General features: G+C 42.6%; 1 protein-coding gene and 1 non-coding gene across 3 annotated transcripts; both read right to left on the bottom strand.

Annotated features, from left to right (window-relative positions):
* Positions 1-74: 74 nt before the first annotated feature.
* cstf2 (cleavage stimulation factor, 3' pre-RNA, subunit 2) lies at positions 75-17463 on the bottom strand. 2 transcript variants are annotated; one of them, XM_056282768.1, is made up of 14 exons: positions 17372-17463; positions 17052-17130; positions 16500-16669; positions 13280-13416; positions 12912-13031; positions 12561-12683; positions 12350-12449; positions 10820-10879; positions 3173-3272; positions 2656-2918; positions 1538-1665; positions 1169-1252; positions 619-768; positions 75-407 (listed from the first exon to the last, which is right to left on the bottom strand). In XM_056282768.1, exons 1-13 carry the CDS (start codon positions 17448-17450, stop codon positions 646-648), a joined length of 1566 nt encoding a protein of 521 aa, XP_056138743.1. In that variant the 5' UTR covers positions 17451-17463; the 3' UTR covers positions 75-407; positions 619-645. The 2 variants fall into 2 exon arrangements, with proteins under 2 accessions (XP_056138743.1, XP_056138744.1); XM_056282769.1 differs by lacking the exon at positions 10820-10879.
* A 1495-nt stretch (positions 17464-18958) lies between these two features.
* Positions 18959-19031, bottom strand: trnav-uac (transfer RNA valine (anticodon UAC)). Its single transcript has one exon. It is a non-coding gene; the product is annotated as a tRNA-Val (tRNA).
* Positions 19032-23168: the final 4137 nt, after the last annotated feature.

The following is a 23168-nucleotide window of genomic DNA, read 5'->3' on the forward strand; positions in this document are numbered from 1 at the left end:
GGTGTTCTGGGTCGAACATAGGCACACCGCTCTTATATAAAACCTTATTTCATTTGGGGGAAAAGAAACGATAGATGGTCCATGTCTCAGTTTTTAATTAAAAAACAAAACATCCAGAAAGCCAACTGCTTCCAGTGGCACAAAATAAAAGCACTGAACTTTTAAGAGAATGAAACCCTATGACACGACATCGAGCTCTTGGCTTTTCTGTTCGAGTCTCACAAAATGTCACTCTCTGAAGATTCACTTGCATTTCATTAGCAAGCTTCAACTTAATTAGCTCATATAAAAAGCAGATATGACCCAAAACACAGTATACAAAATGTTCTATTACGAGGGGATGTCTTCGGACTGGTTGAAAATGGAGGTAACGGGAGCAGGGGTGTGGGCAAACCAGTTTCCCAGAGCTGAAATGACAAAAAAAAAAAAGAAAAAAAAAGAAGGTGTTACCAAGTCTAGGAAGGTATATCTTTGCATCAACTATTCAGAGATAGTGGTAGGGCTGGCTGTACAAGAATGCCAAGTATTAACATGCTTAGAAAGCGTAACCAGTCTCACACTCGCAATAGAAATAGCAGCACCATCATGGAAAATGTAAAAAAAAGCTCTACTACAAACCGTTTAGTTTTATAGGCAGCGGGCTCTTCAAGGCGCCCCTGCCGTCTTCTGAATCTGCTCCTTGAGGATGAGGATACTCTGTCTCTGTTCCGGGGGCAACATGGCAATCTGTTCTGGGGTGAGCTGCAGTACTTGCATGATCAGAGCAGCCTAAGGGGGTATAAAATAAAGACAGGTCAACCACGTAACACAGGTTTGTTATGATACTTCAAGGAGTCTTCACTGTTTAAACTTAGAGACAATCGTTTTTGTTTTTCAGTTCTTTTAATTCATGTCAGCTGACAGGTTTCTCCAGAGTGACTTGTGGTCAATGAACTTATAAGAAACCTAATGTCTTGTTCAAAGACACTTTCATCCTAGGCAGGGAAGCTAAGTGGGAAAACTACCAGTTTAAAAAAGATGATGTGTATGAGGCACAACATTCCTATTAGTTCTGAATAGTTTCTCAGACAGTCCTTTTAAAAATCTTTGACAGTCAACACAAATGTTAGCCACACAAAATCTGTTGAAGCGTAATATTTTCCTAGTTTAACAACACACACACACACACCTTCTCTTGGTCCTGCGAGGAAACCTGGCTCTGTCCTGGGCTGAAGCCTCCTCCAGACTGTGGAACACCAGCATGAGCAGGACCCTTGAGGGTAAGGGGCATTACACACGAGAAGGAAATCAGTAGGACCTTTTGTGTGTGGCATTTTGGCTATTTGTTGTACTTGAGCAAGCAATTTCAAAACATAAAAGGACTTGCTACAACTAGCGAGTTAACATGCCAGAGGAAAGAGAAAAATAAAGTTTTTTTTTTTTTCCAAAAGCAGAGGTGAGTCAAAATGAGCGGAACAATAATGGGTTCCCCTTAAGTAATGCTAAAGGTGGTCAACTAATCCGTTGACTGCAAAAACACATTTCGTACAGCCATTACCGCTCTTGCAGGTGGAGGTGCATTAGGACCCATATTGTGGGGAACTGGACCTTGCATTCCTCCTGCCATGGGCACCCTCTGCCCAGACACGGGCCCACGAGCATCCATAGCTCTGGGGTCGCGGCCTACTAAAAGAAGACAAAGTCAAAAGTGAGTCAACAGTGCTTAAAAGATCTGATAATTTCTATCCGTAGTACTGGTGCTTGGGAATCTGACTAGTGAGGCCCACATCAATAAAGTATATATCACCAGTATTACAATTAGTTAGACTGGTTCTCATAGATAAGCAGAGGGTTCAACATTACGTCCAACCACAAGCAGCGCAATTTCATTTTGTATGACAATCCCCGCAACCCTGGGAGCAGGATAAGCAGTTAAGATAATGGATGGATGGATGGAAAATATAAATGGTGAAACAAGGGTTTACATTCTTGATGAATCAAGTATTGCTGAGTACTACCAACACTGAAGTAGGGCAGTATGGGTAATGTGAATAGAAAATTAAGCAGGTTAAAAAAAAAAATTGGGTCCTAGGAAGTTTATACCCTGAAGTAATTAGAGCCTGTGAGTTGAGGTTGTAAGCTGATGGTGAACTGATGTTTTCATACAACGTAGTGCTCAGTCACTGAAACATTCTGGAAATTTCCTTGGAGCTGACACCAAAATGAGATTGAGCAAGTGTATAAAAAGTACAGCAACTTGAAACCGATCAGCAAGTAAGACAAAGCACTTGTGTATTGTTAACTGGCAGTGTGCCCACATGTTTATGGTGTTCAATGAAATTGGATTGGCTCTGGTGTAGACCAGGTCAGAAGTATCCAAAACATAACTGTACACGCCATTAAGGGTTTATTCAGATTACAGTAAAGAACCCCTCATAAAGATATAAAGCAGGAGCTCCGTTTCCCTGTCTGATGAGGCAAAAAAAAAAAAAAAATATGGTCCTTGTTTTGTACAAAACCTAAAGCAACAGTAAAACACATCAAATGGTAAAGACTTTGAGAGAAATAGTACGTTTGAAAGCTAAACTGATTAAAAAATTGTGTGTACGATGCCACTTTCCGAAGTGCTTTTAAGCTTCCAAACAAAGACTATGAAACATTAATGACAAAGCTAACCTCTGCTTTCCATTGGAGGTCCTCGTGGCTCCATCGGGGGTCCTCGTGGCTCCATCGGGGGCCCTCGTGACTCCATCGGGGGCCCTCGTGGTTCCATCATTGGGGGCCCTCTGGGGTCTCCAATCATGTTTCGGGTCTCAACCATGGGTAGGCCTCTCATGTCATGAGGAGGTCCTCTCATGTCTGGTGGGGGTCCACCTCCCATTTGGCCCATGTGCATGGGCGGGGCTTGGTGGGGTGGTGGAGCCCCCATGTAGGCGCGACTAGAAATGTGTAAATACACATATAAGACACACAACACTTATAGATTGATCTACATAACAAAAACAAAAAAAATGTTATAAAAACGAACTTGCAGCTTTGAGGGTGTATGACTTTTTTCCCCCAGCAAAATAAGCAAAATGTTTCTTCGTGCACAAGGGTATTGTGGTGGCATGGGTGAATGACCTCCAAAAACATACAGAACAACAACTTTAGAACTTGTGTCAAAGTAATGTGATCCGGGCAGAGTCCTTACTTGGGCTCAATAACTTCTCCAGTGACAGACAGTAGGGTTCCTCCTCGGGGATCATTGGGACCATCTCCCAGTAAGCCCCTGGGAGGGATACCTCCTGGCCCTGACAAGAAAATAAATGATCACATATTCAAACACATGTAAACCACTGATACATACTGTACATGGACCACAGGCTTTCACACCCACCAACGAGGAAAAACCTAATTTACCAATCAGGTTCTGACATAGGACACAAAAGTGACCTGATAAAGGACTGAGATTCACAGCCCACACATGACAACAAAGGGCAAGCGTTCACCCAAGCGGAGTGAACAGAGATCTCAGGGGCAGTACAGTTGGTATGGGTGCGTATGCCGCACAATCTGATATCACCATGTTGGTGTTGTTCTCACGCATCGTAATGTTGCTCCAGGACCATCGTTGCAACAGATCTATCATGTTGTTGTGATGTTGTAGCCTTTGCGACATGGGGAAAAAGACCGGAAAAATACCAAAGCCAACCTAACATAACCTCAACCTAATATTTACTTTACCCTAACCTTAACCGATAGCCAAACCACCACCTAATCCCACAGTTGTCTCCCCCCCCCCGAGTCGAAAAGGCACAACAGCACAAAACGTGATGGGTCCATTGCAATGATGGTCATGGAGCAACATTATTATGATGTCACAGGAACAACACCAACACGGTGATATCAGATACGCCGCGTAGGCCACACAATTAAACACTAACCACAGCAAACTGTCTATAGTCTGATGTCAAAACAAATGGGAGGGACAATTGAAGAATTGAAAACAACACTAAGGGGAGCCACACACACACACACACACACAAGATTCAATACGAATTCTCCCATTGGAAATTAAGTGGAATTTATATGTTCACACCATCTCAAATCTGGTGTGTGTGGTGATTGGGGCAGGGGGCGGGGGGTTGTCATGGGTTAGGTTAAAAAAAAGATGAAATGAAATCACACATCTGAAACACACTTAGAAATTCGATTTGAGAATAATTACTTGACTTTTTTAAATCAGGTACTGTTTTGCCATGGGAACATCAAGTCGAAAGGCATGTATGATAGATATATGACATTAGGTGTGTCAGTGGAGCTTGCCAACACCACAAATGAGTGCCACTAACAAAGACATGAAATCCAGGCACACTGCAACCTTTAACCACTGTAAGCTAGAATAAAAACTTGTACATACTAATTTTGCAGGAAAATTTTTGACTAACTTATTGCTACCCCAAATGTCTAAATCTTTACACGTGGAGACACGTGTAAAGATTTAGACACACATAATATTACAGTGTAAAGGATTTTTGAAGCACAGTCTGTGTGCACTCAGCCTGTGTCCAAGACCTGGTAAAAGCAGGATTTTTCTTCATCCACCTCAGTGCATATGGTGTTAGATCGTGAAAGCAGAGACATGCACTATCCATGCAACTTAATTTGACCAAAGACAGACAAGATCCCTCAAGAGTCGACCTGCTGCTCACTGATCGGTCATTAACACAGCATGGCTTGAGGTGTAACACAATGTGAACAGCAGGAGGAGCAGAGAAGAATTGTGATACATGCCAGGGAGGAAGGTGACTATCAACAAAATGTCTGATTTGAGCTGGAGCACTGGAAGGCACAGTGCTATTGAAAGGCATTTCAACAGATGTATAGAGAGAGTGGTCAGCTTCAGGAGCCAGTTGAGAAAAGTGGGCTTACAAAAATGGCAAAGGGCATCTGCCATTTAGGGGAATATCTCATTATGGAGGACCGGAGAGGTAGAGGAACCACTAACGGACTTGAGAGTTGAAATTCACACTGAAAGCTCATCTTTGTCCTCAACAACTAACTACCAGCTGAACTTACATTCAATAAAAGCAAGTCTCTTGGACTCTGCATTTCCCTTTCACCAGTTGGAATCAATTGGTCCTTAAGAAGGGGCTGTACTTAAGTATCGTGACATCCAGACAGACCACTCGATGTTGGTGGAGATCAGAATCTGGCAAATATCATGACAAGGCTTCTTTCAAACAAAACAAGACCAGCATCCAACAAGATAACACGTATGCCAAGTTTCATTATTGAAAAACGCAAGGCAAATATGTATAGCACATTTCAGCAAAAAGGCAATTCAAAGTGCTTTACATAAAACACACCCTGTACCTAGTATGGAGGCACTGACTGCATAATTTTCTGAATTTAATCATTGACGGAGGCAAATTCATTGCAGGCCTTGGTAGATAGATATTCAGAGGCTACTGCCACAGGAGGGTTTGTTAGCAAACAAGGCACGTGCATTATTATTGTTTTTAGCAATGATGTCCGAGAAGTAGGACCGCCTTGCATTTCTCAGTTCAAAATTATATATGCGCAGTCTCTCTTTATAGATGTCATAATGAAACATAAGATTTGTTTTTTGCCACCTGTGTTCAGCTTTATAACTCTTTTCTACTCTGACCAGTATGACATATCTCCATGGAAATCTTTTCTTACCAGAGACCACCTTCACCTTAGTGAGTGCAATGGCATCAGTAACATTTGTAATTTTAGAATTGAAATTATTGGGGCATCCGGGTAGCGTAGCGGTCTATTCTGTTGCCTATTAACACGCGGGTCGCAGGTTCAAATCCCTGTGTTACCTCCGGCTTGGTCAGGCGTCCCTACAGACACAATTGGCCATGTCTGCAGGTGGGAAGCCGGATATGGGTATGTGTCTTGGTCGCTGCACTAGCGCCTCCTCTGGTCAGTCAAGACACCTGTTCAGGGGGGAGGGGGAGCAGCGTGATCCTCCCACATGCTACGTTCCCCTGGCGAAACTCCACACTGTCCGGTGAAAAGAAAGCGGCTGTCGACTCCACATGTATTGGAGGAGGCATGTGGCAGTCTGCAGCCCTCCCTGGATCAGCAGAGGGGGTGGAGCAGGGACCAGAATGGCTCGGAAAATGGGGTGATTGGCCGAGTACAGTTGGGAAGAAAAGCAGGGGGAAAGGCAAAAAAAAGGAAAAAAAAGAAAAGGAATTGAAATTATCTACACTGGCTGAGAAGAGAGAGCGAGTGTGAAAGAGAAAGGCTGAATAAATATTTCACTAGTGCTGTCAAGAGATATGACATTTTGTGATTACCTGTTTGAGCATTTGTGCACACGGGGATAATACTCTAAAAACACAGGAATGATCACAGAGGGCAACATCAGTCACCACAACCTTAGAAATGTTCAGAACCTCAGAGATGATGAAGTCCAAAGTGTGGCCCCTTGTTGTGTGTGGGCTCCATCATGATCTGAACCAGTCCATAGTTATCAAGAACGTAACACAGTTCTTTAGTCCTTCTGTCCTGGGGGTTGTCAACACGAATGTTTAAATCACCAGCAATACCTACACGGTCAAAGTCAATACAGATTATAGACAACAGCTCAGTCAAGTCATCAAAAAAGTTTGCATTGTATTTATGTGGCCTACAGATCTTTAGAAATATAACCCGAGAAAAGGAATTCAACTAAAGTGCCACATCGTCAAAAAAAGCAAAATGTCCATAAGATATCTTCTTGCATTGCAGCAAAGCACTGAACAAATGGCATTTTCCACCTCCCTTCTTATGCATTCTGGTTTTGCTCACAAAACTGAAGGCGGGAGGGGTTGACTCAATAAGAACAGTTGCACTGTTATCTTGGTCTAAGCAAGACTGGAGACTGCAGAGGTCAATTAGATGAGTGAGGAAACGTTTCTCTCAATAAACGTTGTGTGCAGATGAACTGATACAACTTTCTTTGATTTTCTTACCTGGGTTATTGAGTACGCATAAAGACACTTGGTCTAACCAACTTTCAGTTAATCACATGAAAGTGAGATTGTGCTTGATGATTAAAATCATTGATTAAAATGTTTGTCCTGCCAAAGACCCGATGTTTAGTAACGCTAAATTTATTGTGTTAAGAGTATCATCTGCCCTATATTTTGTGACAGGCTGTGGCTGCTGGAGTACAACTGGAGTCAGATTGGATAAAGTAGCTGTGCGCTTTGAGTACACTTTGTTCTTCCTGAAGCTGGTCAAAACAGGAATTGCAGACCTTGGATCTGCTCCTCGCTGTCTGGGGTGGGCTGTATCAGCAGCAGTGGGTCCATACCCAGTAAGCAGAGGGAGACATGAGCTGGAAAAAAAAAAAGGGGGATGGGGGGTGGTACAAGGACTCAGTCGGTCCTAGTAGTCAGCATACCCTGTAATGTTGACTGCAGGGAGATTGCCCTTGGTTAGTTTGGATAAGCGGGAACTTTTGGTGCCACAAAGCAACACCTCGTCAATCCCTTTTATCTGCATCCTTAGCTTGTGTGAGATATCTCAGAGGTGATGAGGGAGGGAGGGGGCTGGGAATGATCCATGGCATTTTCACTGTCCTGAATAGCAAAGATTGCTTTACTTTTCCCAGATTTTCCTGACCCTCTCCAAATACCAGCAGTGGGCTGGTTATTGGAGGCCAAAGGTTAAGTTGGCAGTAAGCATGTGGACCCCCACTCCGTTTTAATGAACCCTGTCCATTCTGAAACGGTTTCGTTGCTCCCAGAACAGGTTGAAGTTGTCAAGAAGCTCAGTTTTGCCAAAACACCTGTCTGTTCACTGGGCAATAACTTTAAACAAGAGAGCCAAGTTAACCGCTGTTGCATTTCATGCTCAAATTAATGAAAGAAAATGGAAGCCTGCTTGAAGGGAGCACTTAAACTATGCGTGAGGAACATCAGTGGGAGTTCAGGAAAAGACTTCAAAGTGCAGCTCTGGCTCAGATGGAACTAAATCAGAAGACCACAATTACAGAAAATCAAACAGCCAATGTCCTTTTAGCACTCATACCATTATCCATCAGGACCACAGATAGAGATGAGGGTAAGGACGATTTGGAGCATGTCGATGAGAAAACCAACTAGTTTTTGAACAACATAAAACCGAGCCTCGAAAATGCACCGAGCTCACATAAAACCTGGACCTATATGATGGAGTCATGGGTCTTATGCAAATAATTTAAACTGGTTGAGGATAAAATCTCAAACTTTGAGCCCCAGCTCAGCAGGAAGGCTTACAAACCTTTGGTTTGAATCCTACAGGAAGCAATTAATAATGACAGCATCTACACTTGGGGTGCTCACTGTTGGCAGGACGCCATCAACATCTGTGAGTTTATAGTCATACCTGAAGTGCATTTGGGTTAAGCACCATACCTCGAGGACTCCTCCAGGGGAACTACACTGAATGTGAAACTGCACTCAGACCTCCTTGAGGGCTGCAAATGATTTTTCCCCCCCCCATGAGTGAGTGGCCCTTGGAAACATTTGAAAACTGACAACTTCTAGCTGTACCATGTGTAAATGATATGTAAAACTAGCAATGTCCAATAAGAGTCTTTTCTTATAACTCCATAATTTGTTCTCCTGGGAAACTGAATTTTATCGAAAGCAGATCCAACAAAAATAACTAGCTACCAAAAGGATGGAAACATCCAACTATCGGCTTTCCTCACTGGAAGGGCAGCCACTTCCCAACCTTCCATCCAAAATTAATCATCGCCACTCACAAGTCCCAGTAGCTACATGTGCATCATACCCTTTAATGTGAATTTCAAAGAATAATTAAAGTAAACAAGAAGAGTAATGTGAATATGAATAAGAACAAAAAAGTTGAGCGTAAAAAACATGTTAAAATAAAAAAATAAAATAAAAAAAGCCCAAATACCCCATATATTTTACACTTCCTCAAAGGAAAATTACCATGTCCATAAAAACACTGCCATATATGCCATTAAGGCTGACAGAATCTTAATTTAATGAATGAAAGCCACTTTGACATTGTATTCTTACAATTAATTTGTTTTCTGCATTGAACCCATCCTGTGGTATAGCAGCAGTGGGCAAGTGCAGCGCCTGGGGACCAACTCCAGTTCTTCTTTCCATTGCCTCAGTCAGGAGTATTAACCCTAACATGCATATCTTTTTGATGGTGGGGGGGGGGGGACTGGAGCACCCAGAGGAAACCCACGCAGACACGGGAGAACACACAAAACTCCACACAGAAAGGACCTGGGACGGCCTGGGGTTCGAACCGAGAACCTTCTTGCTGTGAGGCAGCAGTGCTAACCACTGGGCTACCGTGCTGCCCAACACCCCAATTTTCCAATGGCAACTAACTTTTGTCATCCTTTTTTTTTTTAATGTTTACATTGGCATGGTACTGTCATACCTTAGAACAAGTATTGTATTGCCACAGAATATCTATTCCCATAAAACCTGCTAAATGAAAGGCTTTTCATTCAGATCTACATGCTGCTTTACATATCTAAAATTAGCTTAGAATCCAGTTAATGTTTGGATAGAAACCAACCAGGCTAGGGTCTAGGCTGCTCCACAGCTACTTCGGAGGTTTTGTGTATCTATTCCAATCTGACAAATTACAAAAAATGAACTGATGCAGGGGATGAGTAGAGAAATTTTATAAAATATAAGTAAAAAAAAAAAGAAAAAAAGTGGTGCAATTTGAAATAACTGCACCCATAGACACATCAAATGAAAAAACTGCAAGCGGACGCACATTAAAAATAAAAAAGGACATTGGCATGCAAGACACAGACCTGAGAAAAAGGAAGAAATGAAGGCATACACAAAAATATTTTAAGACGGAACTGTAAACCCTTGTATGATAATGGCACACAACAATAGTGTTGTATGTCATTGGGTGTATCAGATGGATGTTTTTTCACTTGAACTGCACTGTTATACCTCATCACTGAACCACTGAGATCTGAGGTAAGACATTGTTCTCCAATCATATTAAATGAAGGTCCATGGTATGCAGGTTTTTTTTCCATTGCAACCAAACACTACACCAAGTGAAGCAATTAGCTTTCACTTACTTGCTTATTTTCACCCAGAGAGAGGCAGGCGTCATTCAGGAAGTAAACTAGCTTTTGTGATGTTTGGGTGAAATTACAATCTGAAAACTCTGGGCCGATTAAAAAAAACATGGTTGATGACCAGTGGGGTAAAGGGATGCCATCATTTTAACACAAAACAGTTGCATGGATTAATCAATTAGGTTTAATGTCTGAATTTCCTCCTACATCCAAGTTCTAAATTTAAATTTGGCTTTGAGTACAAGCTTCGATAAAACATTTAAACAAAGTAGCAAATTAAACTGAAGCCATTCAAGTACTATACTTTTGGCCACTAGCCCATCACTGTATCTGTTTACATGCAGTGTCCACACTCTTCGCTTATCATGACATAGCAGGTTTTGTTGTACATAGATACTGTTCATCAGAAGCCCACCTTTCCTTCACAAAAAGTTTGATAAACTGTCTAAATGACTAAATAAAAGACGGTAGAGTATAGCGCCTTGTGATGGCCTGTCCAAGGTGTCTCCCTGCCTGCCGCCCAATGACTGCCAGGATAGGCTCCAGCATCCCCGTGACTCAGAGCAGGATAAACCGGTTTGGATAATGGATAAATATATATTTATATATATGAAAACACAACAGTATCAGTGTGATGCTTGACATGCATCTTCACCAACTGTAAAGCTGTAGTTGTTCTGTAGAGGCCAGTCTGCAAGAGCCCTGTGATCTGACTAGACAACTGGGGAAGAATTGACGAAGTGTGGGTGATACCTTGAGGCCGCTCGATAGCAGCCTGCCCAGATGATCCTGTTGGAGAATGCTGAGGGTTTCCTGAGCCAGCGATAAAGTGAAAAGAACAGGAGAGAAGGACTCAGAAAGCACAGCAGCACTAACAGAGCAATTTGAAGCAGGATCCTGAGATACACATTCTCTCACACACTCTCAAGGCTACTGCACACTGGCTGACGGCCTGACGCGAGTCAAGAATGCTCATTTATGTCAATATAAACCCCCCTACAGCGGTGGTGTCTAGACTTGAGCTGAGGCTCATCTATTTGACAAGCTGCAAATCATCATAACACTGTTCTAATTCCTACAGACTTGTTTTTCTATGGGGAAAAATGTTTTTGCAGCACAGTGCTAAATATATTAGCTTAGCTATATTAGCATATTTGATGGGCATCAGCAAGTGCTTCCAGTGTTGGCAACAGGTAGCACTTGATTCAAGTCATTTGACCTGCCACTCTACTTCTGTGTGTTAGCCTTTACTCGCACATTCTTGAATTTAGACACCCCTCTGTAAAAAACTTTACAGTTTTGAGGATGGGAATGGTTGTGCTCATCTGTGAGAGAAATAGTGAATTCATTTTGATTCAAGTTTTTGAAACTTACTCTTAATTGTGCTGTGTAAAGACATCTACGTACAAAACAGCCCAACCCCATTTGCAATAATGCAATTATTGGGCTGACTACATCAAACTGTATTTGCCCGTTTATTGGAACCTCAAAGGATTCAAGGGCTATGGTGCCACCTAGTGAGCCAAACAAGCCAAAACAAGTGCAAAGCACTAACAAAATGAGGGATTAGGAACTATATTTTATGGGATTATTAATCTGAGCAGAATACAGCCCTACAACAACTGACTTACCATTGTTTTAGGAATCTTTTTCTCTCTTTAGATAATGTTTTTTCAGTATTTCACAAAAGAAACTGGGGCAGTAATAGGGACTGTATGAGCCAAAGGGATTATCCCCCAGGAAGAGATTGTACATGTGACCTTCTCATTTTTTAAGGATCAGTTGAAAAATCTTCAGTGTTATTTAGTTGGTTTTAAAAATATTCTAAATGTTAGAAAAATTCATATAAATTTCTGAAGATGTGTGGGACCACTGAAAAATGCTAAAACAAATTTCTTCACTTCAGCTGGTGGCTTAGGCATAAGTATTATACCATTACCACAGTACTGTATAATAGTGTGTCATTCCTAAAAGTAGAAACCCTGACACAATATCAGTAAAGTAAGAAAGAGATAAACCAGGTAAATAATATGGACATTGTCACTTCCAGGGTTACAGGTACCACTAGGCAATTCTGATAGAAACTAGGTTCAAATAAACAATTAGATGCGTCTCTATTACTATATACACACCCGAGGAATTGATATTTGATACAAAAAGTACTGGTCAAACTCATATTTTCCCTATCAAAGATCTGAACTGCTATTATTCTTAATCTTTACTTTGGTTGCCATCTGTATTTACTTGGTTGATGATCCAAGTATGCATGCGCATCACAATTACCTGGAGGGCCAACAGGTCCTTGTCCGGGTACAGGGCCAGGGACACCACCCATGTTAGGGGGCTGCATCATCTGTGGGGCTCCATTGACATGCATTCCAGGCTGATCAAATAGCAAAAATATTTTTCAATTACAAGTGCTGTCCCACCCAACCAGATCTGTGTGCCTAGGTACATGTGAAAAAGGGCAAGAGTAAGGTTGTGTTATGTTTACCAGAGGCTGTGGCTGGGAGATGGGAACACTAGGCTGGGCAGGAGGTGGATTGCCTGCTGGCGCCCCTCCACCCTGGTTGCTGGTAATCAGAGGCTGGGTCGCTGTCTGACGATGGAGCATTTTCTGTAGCACAATAGAGACGTTACATAATGCAGTTCCTTCAATACATTGTAGTCGCGAAAAGGTACAAGTCCCCTTTTTTTCCCTTTCTCCTGAAACATGGGCCTGACCAATGTGCAGTGTGTACGATTATAAGCATACCCCCTTCCAGCACAATAATTGTTTCAAGTTAGCACAAGATCTGGAAAAGACTTGACAGATCTTCTTCGGCCCAGAGTCAATTCCACTCACCAGGGCAATCTCAGGGTCAACAATCCTCATCACCACTTGGGCCTGAAGCAGAGCATAGGCCAATTGTGGGTTCTGCAACAGCATGTTCCTTGCCTCCTGGGGACTGTTTTGCACACACAGCTGAGGAGAGAAAAGATAACCCAAAAATACAACTTTCTAAAAATGAACTCTGGCAAACAGGTAGTCGGATTTGTTAGTTCTAAAATAAAAAAAAAGATCTCCTGATTGTAGCTTTGTAGGCTTGTAATTTTTGAAAGGTTGTACATGCATTCACAGAGCCCACCGCTGAAAAAATAAAACATTTTACATTTTGCTGAGTGTTTTACAGTTGAGAATGTTCAAAACCATGGCGAGTCAGTAACCTATACCTTCATCTGTTTCATGAGCTCAAACATCTGCTCTGGGGGCAGGCTGGCAACAGCCCTGCTAATAGACTCTGGCGCCTCATCTGGTTGGACATTTTCTCCATAAGGAGACTCAATAATGGGGGCTCCCGTTCCCAGGCCTGTATATTACAACAAAAAAAAAAGTTACAACCTCATCCAAGTTGTTCCTGACCACGTTTATCTTGGGAGTGTTTCTTTTAACATTTTATTACAACAACGTAAAAGTGGCAATCTCAAAGATTCTCACTTCAAGACTCAATAATTTATTGCCATACAAACTTTACAGTTGATTTGGAATTTGTTTCGGTGTGCTCAAACAACAGTAAACATATATGCCCACAACATATGCAAGGAGTGTCCACAAAAACATACTGTTACAATCATAATTCAGTTAATGAAACCATATGTCCCATGCATGTGCTTAAGGAGACTATACTTGTACAACTGGTGAAGCATTTAGGATGCGGCTTGCTCCAGGGTAAATGCTACTATTGTGGATAGGGATGGGTATCATTAAGATTTTAATGGTACTACTACTGCTCTTACCAATACTGCTTATCTATCCGGCACTTTAACAGTACTCTTATTGGTTCTTTTTTTTTGGGGGGGGGGGGGGTTTAAGAGAAAAAAAATGAAACAAATTAAGAACAGAATTAACATTGCTTTATTTTCTCATGTCTGGACACAGTGTCTTGATGCATGCTCAATAATCCAGGTTAAAACAAAAATCAAAGAAGGTTGAATCAGTTCATCTGGATACAACTTTTTCTTTTCATACAAATGAACTGATTCAACCTTCTTTGATTGGTCTGGACAGAGCATTACTTTTTTATTTGTACCCCCCCCCTTTCTCCCCAATTGTATCCTGCCAATTACCCCACTCTTCCGAACCATCCCGAACTCTGCTCCACCCTCTCTGCCGATCCGAGGAGGGCTGCAGACAGTTTTATCTAACTAATTTAACTACAGTGGAAATCACTTGTAGCGATCATATCCGTCCAGGCCAAGATGTTCACTGTGAATCATTGTAAACTATTGTCGAACACTTTAAGCAAAGTTTTTCCCCCTTTTCTCCCTAATTGTACTTGTCCAATTACCCCACTCAAATGTTCAAACAGAGGTAATCACAAAATGTCATATCTCTTGACAACACCAGTGAAACATTCATTCAGGCTCTCTTTCGCACTCGCTCTCTCTTGGGCCTCAGTCAATGGGCTTGTAGATAATTTCAATTTTTTTTTGGAACCCCCCCCCCCTTTTCTCCCCAACTGTACCCAGCCAATCACCTCATTTTCCAAGCCGTCCTGGTCTCTGCTCCACCCCCTCTGCCGATCCAGGAAGGGCTGCAGACTACCACATGCCTCCTCCAATACATGTGGAGTCACCAGCCGCTTCTTTTCATCTGACAATGAGGAGTTTCGCCAGGGGGACGTAGTGTATGGGAGGATCACGCTATTCCCCCCAGTTCCCCCTCCCCCCCGAACAGGTGCCCCGACTGACCAGAGGAGGTGCTAATGCAACGACCAGGACACATACCCACATCTGGCTTCCCACCCACAGACATGGCCAATTGTGTCTGTAGGGACGCCTGACCAACACAGCGTTACTTTTAATCATTAACCCAAGTTTGTATAATTTAGTTAATCGGCTCTGTGCATAAGTGTAGTCCACTGACTTTGGTTTCTACTGCAGTGGTCCCACCAGTTTCCTGTTTGTTGGTGTGTGATACTGACAATGGCATATTTTTCACGATGCCTGCAAGATTTACCATGGATAAACGTCAATGACATGCACAGAATTGTCGACAAACTTTCATCTGCACCTACCAGCAAACGGGTAAAAAGTTTCAAATTGTATATATCAAGTTACGTCCACAATTATGAGGATGGTCCAGACGGACGGATGTAACTTGATATGTACAACTTGAAACTTTTCACCCGTTTGCTGATAGGTGCCAGTGAAAGCTTGTCGACAATTCTATGCATGTTGTTGACAATTTATCCATTGTAAAATTTGCAGGCATCATGAAAAATATGCCAAATTTGTCAATAGCACATGCCAACAAACAGGAAACTGGTATGACCACTGCAGTAGAAACCGGAAGTCAGTGGACTACAGTAATGCAGAGTGGATACCGTGCGGTTCTAGGCTGCTAGCACACACAACATAGTACCCGAAGTGGATGGGGCAATGAGAGATGAACTACGAGCTAGGCAGTTGAAAACTTTGCATTTCACCACCTGTACTTGATGCACTTTTGCAAGTTGATTCGAAAGATTGCTTGTGTTTCCGCCCTTGCATACAAAACACTTGTTGCACTTGTGGCAACAAGCATTGTCAACATCGACAGCAGTAAATTAACCAGACTTTGACCATTTAGTTCTTTCTGCTGTAGTTACAAAGAGCAGGTTCTGTGGGTCTGTGTGTGTGAGTATTTGTGTACGTCTGTGAGAGAAGAGGAGAGAGCTGGTCCCACCTCTCGGCTCGCACAAACGACATGCTCTGAGAGAGTTCTCTCTCTTCTGAATTGGGAATAGCAAAAATGCTTCATAGATGAACGTCTTAATCTTATTGCAAATTATCTATCTATGTGAAGAGGGACGACCATCCCTGAATGGGGGGGGGGGCTAAGAGTACCAGTTTATAATGCTGTGATTGCAACTATTCCCCAATCCTCTGAGAATAGTGCACATTGTCAAAGTAACTCTAGTTAATGGTCACGGTAATGTGCATATGAAACTGATCATTGTGTTTTGGTCGTTATGCCACTGTATTGTTTATAAGGTTGGGGATACCTGCAGTCAGTTGAGACTGAAGAGGTCACTTAGATGAGTGATGAAACATTTCTCTCAATAAACACTGTGTCCAGATGAACTGATTCAACTTTCTGGGCTTTCCGCTGAATGCAAATATGGTATAATTCAGTCGGTACAGAGTTTGCAGCCAATCATTTTTGAAGCCGTGAGCACAGCTCTGTCCAACAGTTTTTTTCTCATGGGCTGCAGAATTGCCATACTATACAGTTAATCTCGTGTTGCAGAGTTAGTGACGTGTTTTACATCACCCAGCAGCAGTTGATCAACCAGAGAGCATAGGCAGACCTCATTCATTTGGGACTCCTGGGACGCAAATTCCAAAAAAGATTGAAACAAGAATTTTTTTAAGATTGCCACGTAACAACAGGACCACTATAGAGACTTACTTTTTAGCTCCTCCTTGTTCTTCTCACTAGCTGCATTGTCCACCCGGAGAGCCCTACCACTGAACTCTCTACCATTCAGGTTCCGCATAGCACTAAGCGCCGTCTCCTGGTCTTGATATTCACAGAAGCCATATCCCTTTGGCTTTCCCGTTTCCCTGTCGTATACCAATCTGGAAACCAGTAGACATTATGCAGTCATTCATTTATCCTTGGAAAGACTGGCCTGGTGCTATTGAAACTGCTAATGAAGGTTTAGATGATAAACATAACAAGACATGAGTGTTTTAAAAGTTTGCATCGACAATGTTCTCCAAAATGCTCGTCATACAACCCATATCAGTCAACACCCTGGCAATGCAGTGTTTAACAACAATTAATGGGATGCTGACATTGACGACTCACGATATTTGGCTCACATTTTACAACTACGTCAACATATTGATGTGATAAATGTATCAAAACAGGTTTGAGTTCAAGGCAATCCTTTGTTTCTCTCTATGGGAGTTGAACGTGTATTACCGTTGAGATTTTATGATCTTCACTCCAACTCACCTGAAACTGACAACGAGGCCCACTTCGGAGAAGATGTCTTTCAACTGCTCCTCTGTCGCTTCATACGGGATGTTTCCCACTAGGATAATAATGGGAAATGAGATGTGTGCACAATCTGTGATTATAATGTGAACTTTCAATTATATTAAGATTTGCTGGTTAATTGACTCAACATCTCGTTGCCTAACGTTTACTACTGACACAGTTAACCGGCTAACTAGCATGTATCACAGCATAGCTTTCCTTAAAGTATTATTCTTTTAGGTTAAACGCGTCTTACGAGCAATCTATTTCTGAAAATGTAAGGTTAAACAACTCACCAAAGACAGAACGTAAAGAACGGTCAACCGCTGGATCTCTACTCGCGGCAGCAGCAACCGCCGCGGCTAAATTCGCCATTTCGGAGACGGAATATAACGTTGCACAAGGAAACGAACATTAAAACAATATCCGCTTTCAGAATCGCCCCACCCTCATTTCACGAGGACCCGCCCTACTCTGTATCTAATTGGCTAGTACTCTCTACCTTCGTGATTTAGCCAATCAGGGGCAGAGTAGGGGAGGGTCTTCCCGTAATGCGGGTGGGAAGAAAAAAAAACGTTCAACACGACCTTTACCAGCTTCATGGCATCGTCTGCCACCTGTTTAAAAAGTAAAAAAATTAAATAATTTTTTTTTATAACCGAGTAATTTGAATAATCTAAATTATGCAGCGGGCTCCATGGATCTATCTCCATCGGGGATAAGGACCACAGTTGGGCAGGTTAACCCATAGATGGCGTTGTTGTCCGTGGGTGTAGTTTCTTTTGCCGCCTTTCCGCAAATTACACGCGAAAACGTCCGATGCGAAAACCTGCTACCTTGCTCCATTCGAGACAGTTAAAAAAAAATCGGGGGGAAGGAAATAACCAACAATCTTTGGTGTGTCACGAAGGTCCAAAATAGTCCGCAATAGAGCATATGAGTTGATGTCCGCGGGATGCTAACGCTAATTTGTTTAAAAAAAAAATGTAAACTATTTTTCCCAAAATGAAATTGCCAAGGATGATGGGAACGTCGGTGCAAAAGGGGAGTCAGCTAATAGATGATTTATGACACACTGTAACAATGTTGAATGAAAACATGTTACAGCCTGGGGGCTCCTAGTTTGCTGCTCTTTGGTTAGTTTGTAACTATCAACGGTCTGAAATATTGTGCCAAGTAGATTCTTTACGCAAACCTTTTGCCTCGGTTGTTATCTTATCACACTTATCGCAGGGAAAGTACGACTGTATACAGCTAGCTATTGTTTCTCAGCGCCATTATTTAAAAAGTGATATAAAATATAGTCGTATTAAACTGTGGGTTGCTTGTTGATGGAGCAGTGAACATATTTAGCGTTGATCCAAATTCTTGCCCTGAAAGATTTTGCGTGTTACACACTTGCTTATTTATGCTGTATAACTCAACTTAGGGTTTATGTTTATTGATTTTAACAACTTATTCTCTAATATTTTAAGGTAGTTTGCCCAAAACATTGGGGATTATATAAATTCTGCACTTTTTATTTCATACAAGGGTAAACTGAACTGTACAAGAGCACCCGCAAAAGCAAGCATAGTCACAAATGGAATGGCCAGTCAGAAATGGAAAAATGTTAAATTCGTCATTTGATTAGAAATTGGTAAAAGTTATATCATAATTTGAAGAAGAAAACGTCATCCTAACTATTAGGTCTTTAAACCTGCAAAAGAGGTTCGGTAGGAATAGGTGAGACTGAAAGTAGGAACAGATGTGTAAAAAATGTCATCTTTTGATAACAGGAATGCAGAAGCCGTTTGAGTATAAATACAGTACGAAGTGCATTTAATCGCGCCTATGTATTAATCGTGACAAATATTGGGTAAAATTGAGAACCACTAAAAATGTGGTTCCACTGGGGCTCGAACCCAGGACCTTCTGCGTGTAAAGCAGACGTGATAACCGCTACACTATGGAACCTGTTGGGCAACGACGAAGATAGTGACAATTTCTAATACATAAACACGCGCGTATTTTGTAGGATTTATTGTGTACTGTAATATTTATAAATTCGGCTTGGCGTTTATTTAAAGTCGTGTCTCCAGGGAACGATTAAAAGGCGTATCGTCATCGTGAGCTGCAGCGAATGCACGGACGGGTGGAAGCCAGCCTGCTTCACTCCCAGCAGCCCCACTAGCAGCGTCTCGCCGTTCTACCGGTGGACTTCATTGTGTTTGTGCGTATTGTCTTGAGACTGAGCTGAGGACAGAGGGACGTGCTTGCTCATAAACGTGTTTACTCTTAAAATTAAATACTTTCAAAGAAGATGCATTTTTAAAATATCACAAACTCCTTTGCTTATTATCTTAATATTCTTCTTGTTTTCTAGTCTCTTTATCTTGTTCCGTATCTCTTATTAATGTCTTTTTTGTGCCTTTATGTAAAGCACCTTCAGCTGCTTTCGTGTATGAAGTGTCCTATATAATAAATAAACTTGCATTGGCATGCCTAAAGTACAGTTAAGCCTAGTTGTGCCTTTTTCTAATTCGCAGTAGTAGAAAAGTTGTAATTATTTAAAATGTTTCCGATGGAGTAAACAAGACGTGGCTGTGTACCGTTTCTTCAGAACTTAGATTTACATCAAAAACGAACATTACTTGCTGTAAAACTTATTAACGTATAGGTTACTTAGATGCTATATAAGAGTTTCACCTAAATTTGACCATATGGGTGTAGTGATACGTTTGTGGAGTGAATGCATGTCCAGTTCTCTCCGTTTGGTTTATAATAATGACCTGTTTTGTCTCTTTTGGGATATTGAACCATAAATAAGCTTTTCCCCTGAATGTCTTTATGCATGCTCAATAATCCAGGTAAGAAAATTACAGAAAGTTGGATCTGTTCATCCGGACACAACATTTATTGAGAAACATTTCATCACTCATCTAAGTGACCTCTTCAGTCTCAACTGACTGCAGGTATCCCCACCCCACAATACAGTGGCATAACGACAAAAAAAGAAAAAAGAAAGAAAGAAAGATCGGTTTCATATGCAAATTACCGTGACCACTGGCCGTGTGTACTATTCACAGAGGATTGGGGAATGTTTGCAATCACAGCATTGTAAGATGGCCGACAAAGCGTCCGGAGAAGGGGAGAAATCCCACATTAAACAGGCCTCGGTTAAGTGTGGTTATCCTAAATGGGCGTTTGTCAAAACCAGGAAGACGCCCAAACAGTGCACCAGCCAATCGAAGAGAGGAAAAGGACAACAGCTGTCTAAGCGTAAACCTGTGGTCATTCCGTATTTGGCGGGAGTGTCGGAACAGTTGAGACGCGTATTTTCCAAACACTGCGTCTCAGTTGCTTTCAAACCCCAAAACACGCTGCGCCAGAAATTGGTCCACCCCAAGGATCGGGTCCCCCGGTACAAACAGAGCAATAGTGTACGCTGTTACGTGCCGGGAGAATTTCTGTGACTTGTACATCGGGGAAACCTAAGAGTCGCCATCTTACAATGCTAATTGCAACCATCCCCCAGTCCACTGTGAATAGTACACATGGCCACTGAAACTCCAGTTAATGCTCACGGCAATTTGCATATGAAATCGATCGTTTTAGGTTGGACTGAGCTCATGGTTGTGACTCCCAAGGCGCTGCTCCGGAAGTTTGGAGATCTTTTCCTTGACGTGGATGGCTGCTCCATCTGCCCATCCCAGAAGTCCGCAACCTTGGTGTCATTCTGGACTCCACCCTCTTATTCCAGTCACACATCAAATCCGTCACCAACTCTGCTTCTTTCACCTCAAAAACATCTCCAGACTCCGTGGCAGAGACCCTTATCCATGCCTTCATCACGTCCCGTCTGGATTATTGTGTAACGTGCATGGATAAGTAGACACGTTGGTACTTGACTAATGGGTCGGACCCTTTAGTCGACTGGTTACCGTTGTCGCTTGCGGAGTGGAAGATACCGGTTCGCGGCCCGGCTGTGGCGGTTCCCGGACTTCCCCCCCGAATTCGCTACAACTGCAATGGAATCCTGTCTGGGGGTACCAAGCAAAGCCCTAGACAGGCTTCAGTATGTGCAGAATTCACCTGCCAGAGTGCTCACCCGCACCAAGCCCTGACAACACATCATCATCACCCTTGTCCACCTTCACTAGCTCCCGGTCAAATCCCGCACAAAATCCTCCTCCTCAGCTATAAACCCCTCAATGCCCTTACCCCTCCCCAGTACCTATCAGACCTCCGCAACCCCTATATTCCGTCCCGGAGTCTGCGGTTCGTAGACACGGGCTTGCTTTCCATCCCCACACCAGCCTGCGGACTTTTGGGGCTAGAGCCTTTATTGTGGCAGCCCCCACCCTTTGGAACTCCATTCCAGATCCGCAACGCTGCTTCTTTGGACAATTTTAAAAGACAACCGAAATCTTTTTACTAAGTCCTATATATGGTCTGTAGTCTTTTGAGCTTTGATTTTTTGGTGGGGGGGGGGGTATTTATTTTTGTTATCTAGTGTAAAGCGTCCTTGGGTTCCTAGAAAGGCTCTGTAAAAAACTAAGGTGTTGTTATGCCAATGTATTGTTTATAAAGGTGGAGATACCTGCATTCAGTTGAGACTAAAGAAGTCAATTAGGTGAATGATGAAACGTTTCTCTCAATAAACATTGTGTCCAGATGAACTGACTCAACTTTCTATGCTTTTCCCCTGAAGCTTTCTCCTGTGGTGTCTGAACCCACTGTGATATGCAGTCATGTTCACGCAGTTTAAGAGGAGAAATATGTGCTGCAAGAACGGGTGAAGAGAAGCCAATCGTTAGATTGTAAAAAGAAGCCATGGTTTGCTTTCCAAAAGTCCCAGACAAAACAAAGTCTAAAGCAAAACCTTTGCTTTGATTAGGGATCGTACTTATCACCTGTCTCGAGGGAGTGTAGGCACTCTTGATGCGCACTTTTAACTATCAGTACGTCGCTATCCACACACTAAGCACCTGTTAAAGTGTCAAATCGTATGGTGCGTTTTAACTGAACGCGAAGCAAAATTTAAGACCAGCGTTGAATGCATGAAAAGTCAATGGTATGGGGCGAATGGGCGGAGTTCAACTCGAGCGAACATTTCGCCTGGCGAAAGCCAATCACCTTCAAGTATGGCTAAAAGCCACGCCCCCTTTATAGAAATCTCTTCAGTCAAGACGGAGTACAAGCTGCCCAGTCTCCGGTTGAGACTATGCAACCAAACTGGCCCCCCACGCCAAGTTCGTTGGGACTTCCAAGCACAGCCACGGCACTCACTCTATCTACTACTACTACTACTACTTTCGGCTGCTCCCGTTAGGGGTTGCCACAGCGGATCATCCGTTTCCATTTCTTCCTGTCTTCTGCATCTTCCTCTGTCACACCAGCCACCTGCATGTCTTCCCTCACCACATCCATAAACCTCCTCTTTGGCCTTCCTCTTTTCCTCTTCCCTGGCAGCTCCACATTCAGCATCCTTCTCCCAATATACCCAGCATCTCTCCTCCACACATGTCCAAGCCATCTCAATCTTGCCTCTCTTGCTTTGTCTCCAAACCGTCCAACTTGAGCGGTCCCTCGAATATAATCGTTCCTAATCCTGTCCTTCGTCACTTTGGGTGAAAATCTTAGCATGCACTGACTCTATGTCACTTGTAGTGATATAACGCCATGTATATCCACTGGAACTACACTAGGTGTTATGTACTACCCGGACTGTTATTATGGTTACACCACTACCATGTATGGTTATTACGTCTGCCTACTGAGCCACGATTAAACCTGAGTTCTATAACCCGGTGTGGTCATTGATCCTCGACCAATACTACCCCAAGTATTACTTCATGGTGGCAGCGGTAAAGTACTCTCTATGAAGAATGAAGATAGACTGATAAAATTGTCCGTGGATAATTTCTGTCATCATTCAAGCAAGAGTGCGCCGGAGCTGAGCTAGCCGCAAAGCTAACTAGCTAGCTAGTAACAGGAGACGTCATGGCATCGCATCTACCGACGATGAATTGGTCAGACCCGGCCCTGGGTGAGGCAATTTCACTGTATAAACAGAAAATGACTCTGTATTTAGAAGATGAAGAAATAAAT

This window comes from Lampris incognitus, chromosome 1 (genome assembly GCF_029633865.1).
Source record: "Lampris incognitus isolate fLamInc1 chromosome 1, fLamInc1.hap2, whole genome shotgun sequence".
Classification (NCBI taxonomy): Eukaryota; Metazoa; Chordata; class Actinopteri; order Lampriformes; family Lampridae; genus Lampris; species Lampris incognitus.

What these genes read in the sequence shown, in the direction of transcription:
- cstf2 (XM_056282768.1), bottom strand. Translation starts at nt 17,450, where the DNA reads ATGGCGAATTTAGCCGCGGCGGTTGCTGCTGCCGCGAGTAGAGATCCA. An exon ending in AGCTCATGAAACAGATGAAG is followed by an intron (nt 13,032 to 13,279) that starts GTATAGGTTACT and finishes TTCTCTCCTCAG; the next exon opens with CTGTGTGTGCAAAACAGTCC. An exon ending in TGCTATCGAGCGGCCTCAAG is followed by an intron (nt 3,273 to 10,819) that starts GTATCACCCACA and finishes TTTTCTTGTCAG; the next exon opens with GGCCAGGAGGTATCCCTCCC.